This window comes from Mastomys coucha, unplaced genomic scaffold, assembly GCF_008632895.1.
Source record: "Mastomys coucha isolate ucsf_1 unplaced genomic scaffold, UCSF_Mcou_1 pScaffold22, whole genome shotgun sequence".
Taxonomy (NCBI): domain Eukaryota; kingdom Metazoa; phylum Chordata; class Mammalia; order Rodentia; family Muridae; genus Mastomys; species Mastomys coucha.
The window spans coordinates 221924001-221933221 of NW_022196905.1; the positions used below are offsets into that span (position 1 = coordinate 221924001).

General features: G+C 42.3%; 1 protein-coding gene across 1 annotated transcript; it reads left to right on the forward strand.

Annotated features, from left to right (window-relative positions):
- The first annotated feature begins 7933 nt into the window (after positions 1-7933).
- LOC116069681 (olfactory receptor 10K2-like) lies at positions 7934-9017 on the forward strand. The gene has a single exon (XM_031340518.1). The coding sequence runs from the start codon at positions 7981-7983 to the stop codon at positions 8923-8925; it is 945 nt and encodes a 314-aa protein (XP_031196378.1). The 5' UTR covers positions 7934-7980; the 3' UTR covers positions 8926-9017.
- The last annotated feature ends 204 nt before the right edge of the window (positions 9018-9221 follow it).

Genomic DNA, 9221 nt, shown 5'->3' on the forward strand with positions numbered 1-9221 from the left:
AACAACTGCATTCCAATGAAGAGGAAGCCTACAGAATGGGGGTGGGGGATCTTTATCTGCCATATATCAGATAGAGGATTAATATTCAGAATATATAAAGAACTCAAAAATTAAACACACACACACACACACACACACACACACACACACACACACACACATACCCTCACTAATCAGCCCTAAAGACTCATTCTTGCAGTAGATAGGAACTAATACAGAGACCTACAACTAGAAAATGTACAGAGACTGAGAGACTTTGGAGCACCAACCTGAGTGGGATTTCCACATCAAATCTCCCCTCTCAAGGCTCAGGGACCCATAGAAGAGGAGGTGGAAAGGTTGTAAGATCTAGAGTAATGGATGAAACAGTGTCCTCGAGTGCACAGAGAACTCAGAGAGACAGCAAGCAGAGCTAAGCAAGACAAAACTCCCACCACTGAAACGGAGGTAAATGCAAAGTCCCATCCCAACCAAGAAACTATTAGCAATTGACATTTGCTGGGAAAACTAGAAATCCGTTTTCTCTAAGTCCCTGACTTTGTCAGCCACACTCCAGGGCATGACCAACACAGAACAAACTTCCAGGGCTTTTCTTAAGTTTTTTGTTTCATCTTGCTTTGTTTGGGCATTTTTGTTGGATTGGTTTCTTGCTTGTTTTAATTTTTGTTTTGTTTGAGTTGGGGTTTTTTTGTTTTTTTGTTTGTTTGTTTGTTTGTTTGTTTTTGAGATAGGGAGAGAAAAAAGGAACATGAAGTTGGGTGGGTAGAGAGTCTGAGAGTATCTTGAAGGAGTTGAGGAAAACATGGTCAAAATATGTTACATTAAAAAATAATTTACTTTCTTATTTGTGTGTATGAGTGTTTTGCCTGAATGTGTGTGTACCATACGTAGAGGTCAGAAGAGGGCATCAGATCCTCTGGGACTGGAGCTTCAGATGGTTATGAGCCACCATAAAAGTGTTGGGAACTGAACTCCAGTCCTCTGCAAGAGCAATAAGTGCTCTTAATCACTGAGCCAACTCACTGCCCTGAAAGACATGTTTTTAATTAAAAAAAAAAAAAAAATGAAAAATAACCCAAAAAAGGAAAGGAAACAACCCACTTAAAAATAGGACATGAGACTAAACAACAAATTCTTAAAAGATGAAACACAAATGACTGAGAAACTTTTAAGTGATGCTTAACATCCTCAGTCATCAGGCAAGCGCAAGTTAGACTACTCACTGCCCTGCCCCGAGCAAGTTAGACTACACACTGTCCTGCCCCAGTCAGAATGGCTAAGACTAAAAGGAAAATGATGGCAATCCTAGAGGGGGTGAGAAGGGCGTGTGGAGAGGGAGTGAGAAGGGCGTGTGGGGAGGAGATGTGGGGGAGGAGGTGGGAAGGAGGGATGGGGGAGGGGTGGAGAAAGGAGAATGCTTAGTCATTGTTGGTGGCATACAACTGGTGCTGCCACTCTGGGAACCATCCCAGAAGTTCCTTAGGAAGCTGAAAACAGACTCGCCATGTGATCCAGCTGTTCCGCTCAGACATATATAGACTCAAGGGACTCCTGTGAGAGTTATTTGCTCATCTGTGTTCATTGCTGCTCTGTTCAACTTCATTCAGGACATTGAAATAGGTTAGATGTCCATGAACTGATGAGTGGATAATGACAAATGTCATCTACAGAATGGAATATTACTCAGCTGTTAAGAATAATGGAAGTGTGAAATTCATGGGTAAACAGATGGAACGAAAAACATTCATTCTGAGTGAGGTAGCCCAGACCCAGGAAGACAGACACTTTGTGCTTCCTCTCATTTGTGGATGTTAGCTTTGACTCTTTAAGTATGTAATATTTCATCTGAAATATCGTAGATGTCAGGGAATCACTAAGGGGACATGGGAAGGGGCTTTCAAGAGAGGAGAGAGAACACACTGGTATAAAGGGTTTAACAGGAAGGGATAAACTGGTGTGTGGGAGGAGAGGACAGGGCAGAAGAGGGAAACTTAAAGGAATGTCACCCTAAGACTTTTCAAAAAAAGCACATGGGGACAAGGTACAAGCACCTTACAGTAGTTCAGTCCACGAACACAGAAAGAGATAAAATGCAGTCGTCCTGTAATGTAACTAGAGAACTAATGACTAGACCAGGCCTGGGAAGGAGATACTTTTGTAGTTAGTGCCCAGTAGACCACCAAACATTATAGATGGCTTCCGATGTTCCTGGTTACTGCCCAGAACTTGATGGTTAAGTCTATATTGCTGAGGACACCACATACCTGAGTCATAGGACCGGGAAAAATCAAGCTGGCACTGTCCTAGCAGCTTCATCTTCCTAGCTAGCTTTCATTGTGCTGCCAGAGGGGGAAGTAATCACCAGTCGTACAAAGATGTAAACCTTGTGGGCAACAATAATGATTGGCTTGGCAGGACTTGCTCACTGGCACAATAGTGGCATGGATGTTGTGGAGGTAACTAGTGCCACTTTGATCATGTTTAAGGTCCACTACACAAGATGAAACCTGGCACCACTATTGGCCCAAGAACCTATGACTAAACAGATCACAGACTCTAGAAGAGAATATATTACCATTATTCTACTAAATGAACATAAGTATTAAACCAATTCCTCATGATTTATCATTTCATCTATATATTAAGGCACATGTGCTCAACACTTTGGTTTGCAATAGATGGTGATTAACACAGAGACCTATAACTGAACAAGTATAGAGAATAAGAGATTGTAGAATGTTCAGCCCTAACTGGAACATATATACCCTATTCCTACTCCAAAGGTTCAAGGCTCACTGTAGAAGAGGAGGCAGAAAGACTGTAAGAGCCAAAGGTTAACAACCATAAGGAAAAATTGGAGGATAGAGCAAGTCCGAGGACCTTGGTCAGACTCAGCAAAAAGAGCACACAGATCTTGATACAGGCTGGACCTGGGGCAAGAGAGATCATCACACTTGTGACTCCTCTCTGGGCCTGGAGGGGAAACGAGGATGGAGGACACAGGGTGAAAATCCAATCCTAACTGGGACTGGACATGTAGCTGGGCTGTGTGTCCAGATAAAGCTGAGTCAGATTCATGAAGAGAGCTGAGTCTGGGCCGGGAGGACTGGAGTGGACTAGCAGCTGTGGCTCGGGGTGAGAGCGGAGTGGACTAGCAGCTGTGGCTCGGAGTGAGAGCGCTGGATCAGCCTCAGCCAGAGGGCGTGGAGATGCTCAGACTAGAGTTGTTCATGTCATTAAGATTATTCCATCACTCATTTTTCCAGCACTCAGCATGCATTTAGTGTTTCCTGTTTGCGTTATTAGTTTTTGTCTGAGGGAGTAGAGTTACAACATTAACTTAGAGATTAGAACGCTCCATTGCGTGCATAAATCTTCTCTTCTGTAGCTTTACAAACATAGAAATTAAGATTGAGCAAGTTTTCTAAAGTTGTTGCATCTGAGAGTGGCTCAGAGGACTCTATGCCCTGAGCCCTGATGCCTGAGCCTAATTTTGAGCAACTTAATGTTTGGTGACTTGTGTCTGTTTCCCACAACCAAGCAAGCTGTTAATTAAACCCAGTGCAGCCTCTCCTGGCAATGACGCTGGCGTCAGGAGACCCACTGAACACCTGTACTGCCAAGAATGAAGCGACTACTTTATGGTCACTATTAGCCGTGACTGCGATGCTTGGCCAATTAATATAAGAGGACGTGAGAAGGTCGGTTGCATGTGTTTTGGCCTGGGTCTCAGACTCCAGACTATGACTCCATATCTCCCTCTAAGTAGACAGTAATAGACTTTAACCCACCTTGTACTTCCTCTTCTAGCAGTTAATGTGATTTCTGTTCCTGGTGCCTCTGTGTCACTGGCCTTCCTAAGGGATAGAAAAAGGAAAAGAGGAGCTCATCCATGGATAGCTGACATCTTCCTTCAGCTGACACTAACACTGGGAAACAAGATTAAACATCTACCTCCAGCAACACATAGGTTTTCATATCCCAGGTAAGAAAGAAAGAAGGATGATGGGTCTAACCTAGAGTGGAGCCAATAACAAAAAAAAAAGAAAAGAAAAGAAAAGAAAGCCACATTTAAAGGCTGTAACATTTACAGACGCAGGTTCCAAACAACATTAGTCAGGAATAGTTAACCTTGAAGTGAATTTCTACAAAACTAGGCATATGAATTCCAGACCTGTTCTAAATTAACTTAATTGCTGCTCTGCTTAAATTTACATAGATCTCTTCATTCAATTCTGGTTTAATTCGGCAAATCACTCTATAACATTTTAACTGTGAAAAGTTAAGTAATAAACTTTCTGCAAAGAGAGGTGCTAGGAAATATTTAGGAAAAAATTGCACAACTTAACACAGATTTGATAATTCAGTACATGTACAAATAACTGTAGATGAAAAGTGTAAGAAAACCGTGCGTTCTGGAAATACAGACTACAAACAGGCAAGAACACAGGCAGAAATGCATCGGGAAGAGGTAAATGGATTATAAAATACAAGAAAAACTTCTGTGCAAAGAGAGAGATCTTCAAGAGTCAGCCAAAAAGAGCAATCCATGCTAATGCTATTAATCCTGCTTTCTGCCCTTACTATCTTCAACCTCCCTTATGATCGGCCCTGGCTGTAACATTTACAGCTCTGGCTTCCTAAAGCCCCTTATGTAAGTGATGGGGATTAGCCAGTGCCATGAAGACTAGTCACCGAGCTTGTCCTACCAATGTTGGTTTTAAACCAATAAAAGTGCAAAAAGTAATGAGCATATTCCTCCCAAAGCTGCCAGCCATCCCACTCCACCCTTTCTCAGTTTTGTATCAGTTCTTTGAGAATTTCATACAATGCGTTTTGATTATGTTCAACTCTTTATCTAGCCTCCACAAACTGTCTCCTCTTCCCAGCCCACACCACTGTCTTTTCTTGAACCCATCAGGTCCACTTCGTGCTCTTGAATGTGTGATCCTCCCTGGAGAGCAGGCCACCCACCACAGGCCACACACTCAGAGAAAACTGACCTCCCTTCTCCCATCACCTATTAGTTGGGAATACCTCCTTAGCTTAGGGTGGTCCTTCATACCCATCTCCCTTCTTCCATCACCTATTAGTTGGGAATACCTCCTTAGCTTACGGTGGTCCTTCATGCCCACCTCCCCTCTCCATGCTGAAATTTTGTTTAGACAAGAAGGCAGCATCCTCTCATTGTCCTTGATGAAGGAGCTTATAGAAAGGACAGCTGCTAAAATTTGTTTGGACCCTGGCTCCAGCTCCAGCATGCATTAACTTTCAAGGTAAAATGTGTGTGTGTGTGTGTGTGTGTGTGTGTGTGTGTGTGTGTGTGTGTGTTGTATAGATCATATAGATGTGCTTGTATATGATTTTAAAATAATAGAGATATATAAAATCCCTATTAACCCCCACTAGCCTTGAGATGCATGAATTGCTCATTTCACCAAAACAGTTAAAAAATCAGAGTTACAGAATTTACATCAGTACAAGTCAGAGTCAGAAATAAAGCCTAAACCTGTCAGGACTCAAAACGCATCTTACTCCTGTGTTATCTAGCTTTGCATGAGAGTATGCAGAAATTCACTAGCAGGCCTAGAAGTTTAAAAACTGGAGTTAGAATGGAAAATAGATTTACCAAACTCTTAGTCAGTAAATTGCTCTATGTGAGGCTTTGGGCAAGTAACCAGAAAAGGAGGTAGGGGAGGAGAGGCTATCTGTCCCTTTCACAGGTTTGAAGGGTGTTAAGAACAATTATAAAAACAAAAAAAAATCAAACATAAGACAGCTCTCCTCCAGAAGCAATGAGAAGCCATCATGCACGCTGGAACTATTTTTCTGCTGGAATTAAAATTATAGCTGCTAAATAGTGTCCAGTTTCATAAATGCTGTACCCAGTTACATAAATGCTGGACCAGGACCTGTTTATATATTTATTAGTACTGCATATCTAGTGTCTGAAAATTATTGTAATCACATAGCTTAGTATTTCTCATTACTATTTGATAGCTTCTATTGAGCTCTCTCCTAAGGTAGGCTACATTGCTGAACTCTTTATTATTAACAGTAGTTAAGGTAATAATTTTAATTGTTTTTAAATAGGATGGATACATAAATATATTTACTCTGCCTTTCTCACTTCCTTTGATTCCTATGTACCAGAGCGCAGCAAATGCACTCAAGCTTCAGAATAACTCTAAACAATGTAACTGTAAACCCAGAATCCCTTCCATTCTTTTTCCTAATTTCTAAACTAAGATTTGCCTTTAAGGTTTGAATGGGTAACACCAAGATCATGTGGCACATAAATCCTTAAGATGAATTGATGTTAAGCCATCCTCATGCCCAAGAAGAAATCACTCTGAGGACACTGTGACTCTGGGTTCTCGTAAGAGCCCATCCAGAACTGAGGCCAGCGACGACACAGCAGCCTAGCCTTGCAGAAGAGTTAATAATGATTTGCTGAGAAGCCGTTAAGTCTTTTATGTGATCATAGACACACAGGAAAACTGCATGTATTTGTCAATTTTTATCAACTTCATATCTTTCCCTCAAGGGTACAAAATGTAGTGAAAAAAGCTAGCAGAACAATCCAATACAGATTCAATTCAAAATTAAGAGACTGTCAAGCCAAGCTTTTCATCCAATGCCCATGTGAGTTCTGAGGAAGAAAGAATTCCTTTTACTGGAAATTACCGAAAGGTTTGGTGAGTGTGTGATTTGAATGAAGCCTAACTACAAAGCATCTGTAAATAAGAACATGTGTACGCTAACTTAAACAAGCAGAGGCAAGGATGCATAGCATTCCTCTTTCCTGTCCTGTGGGATACACAACTTCAGAAGAGCACGGTAAGCGGCTCCGGCTTCTCAAATGAAACACTGGGAGATATGTAAAGACTTTGAACCATGCAATAGCCAAGAATAAAATTTTATGAGGGGATTAATGTTATAATACAGTTTATACATAAGAAGATTAATCTGCCATCAGGGGACAGTGTGGGCACTCAGGGAGGAACTTCAAGGGAGTGGAGGGAAGTGGAAAAAGTTGGCCAGAATCCTCTAGAAAGACTGAGGTTTTCTCTGAGGGACGACAGAACTGAGTTGTAGATAGAATATTCTGTCTTGGAATAAATAAGAAGAAAACAATGTGCCAAAATTTGTCTTTGGAGCAAAATAAAAATACAGAAGAAAGGGTCACCATGATAAGGGTCTGAATGAGATGGTAGAACTTACGGCTCTCTCTACAAAACAACGAGGCAATAAGAATATGTAGGTACTGTATTTAAAACTAAACTAAAACATATAATAAATTTTGGATTTAAAAAAAGAATATGTAAGTACATATTGTGGAAAAACTAAAATCAGGAATTTAGATTACAGAGAATGAAAAACCAGCAAGTGTTGCAGAAACTGTAGACAAGTGGGGCAATTTAGGCAGCTTGTTGTGTAGCTATGGGAAGATTTCCTCGAGAGAGTGTAGATACCAGTAAAGCCGATGGATGAGTACTGCGGTGCTCGGGATCCAAACTCAAGCCTTTTCAACAGACTGAAGATAAAAGTTCAGTTCAGGGGAGAGATGGCTCAGCACACTGTCTGCTCTGCCTGAGGTCCTGAGTCCAACTCCCAGCAACCACAGGGTGGCTCACCACCATCTATATTGGGATCCAGTGCCCTCTTCTGGCATGCAGATAGAGCACTCAAACATAAAATAAATAAATATTTTAAAGTACAGTTCCATCAGAAATTTAAGAACTTCGGGGCTGTGTTATCAGAACTACCGTGAAAACAACGTCTGATGTACAACAGCTTGATCTGGAACTTTCATTTCTTGGACAAACAGGAAGGAGGAGTAATGGCAAGTTTAAGGGTAAAGCCAGGGAGCGCATGCTGACAGTGTACGGCTGTCAGTCTCCCGTGCTTCTGTAGGCCATAAGGATTCCTTCCGTGCCCCCTCCCCATCTGCGGCTGATCGCTGATGATAGAGCCTCCATGGAGTGTGTAAATGAAACTGTGGTCAGAGAGTTTGTCTTCCTTGGCTTCTCGTCTCTGGCTGAGCTGCAGCTGCTGCTCTTTGCTGTCTTCCTGTCCCTCTATTTGTTCACACTGAGCACCAACGCTGTGATTGTTTCTACCATTGTGCTAGACCGAGCCCTCCATACGCCCATGTACTTCTTCCTTTCTGTCCTGTCCTGTTCTGAGACCTGCTACACCTTCGTCATTGTTCCCAAGATGCTTGTTGACTTGCTGGCTCGGAAGAAGAGCATCTCCTTCCTCGGCTGCGCCATCCAAATGTTCACCTTCCTCTTCCTTGGCTGTTCCCACTCCTTCCTGCTGGCAGCCATGGGTTACGATCGCTACGTGGCCATTTGCCACCCTCTGCGCTACACGGTGCTCATGGGACACAGGGTATGTGTGGGGCTAGTAGCTGCCGCGTGTGTCTGTGGCTTCGCTGTGGCACAGACAATCACATCCCTGGTGTTTCGTCTACCCTTCCGCTCTTCCAATCAACTCCACCACTTTTTCTGTGACATCTCTCCTGTGCTCCAGTTGGCATCTCACCACCCCCACTCCACTCAGATCACCATCTTCCTGCTTTGCGCACTGGTCCTGGTTATCCCTCTCTTGTTGATCCTGGTATCATACATCCACATCATTTCTGCCATCCTCCAGTTCCCTTCCACGCTGGGCAGGTACAAAGCGTTTTCCACCTGTGCCTCTCACCTCATTGTTGTCATAGTGCACTATGGATGTGCCTCTTTTATCTACCTAAGGCCCAAGTCCGGCTACTCTTCGAGCCAGGATGCACTGATATCAGTATCCTACACTATCCTAACTCCATTATTCAATCCAGTCATCTACAGCTTAAGAAACAAAGAGTTCAAATCAGCTCTTCATAGGGTAATAGGAAGAACGGTTACCCTAAGACAATGTTGACCTACAGGAGACTTTTTATTTCTCAAATAACTAAGAATAATGGACTCAGAGGGAAATTCTCAACATGGAAATAACTAAGCAGTAGAGCGTCACGGTCAGAAATTAGAGAATTTTTTTCCCCTCACTTCCATTATAAAATTCAGAAATGCATAATTTCTTGCCTTCATGACATGAATTATTGTCCAGTAAAGAATATTACATGAACATATCTCTGTTCTAGGGGGCCAGTGCTGTGACTAATCTCAACTGTCAATTTGAATAGGATCTAGAGTCAGCTAAGATACATGCTTCAGGCA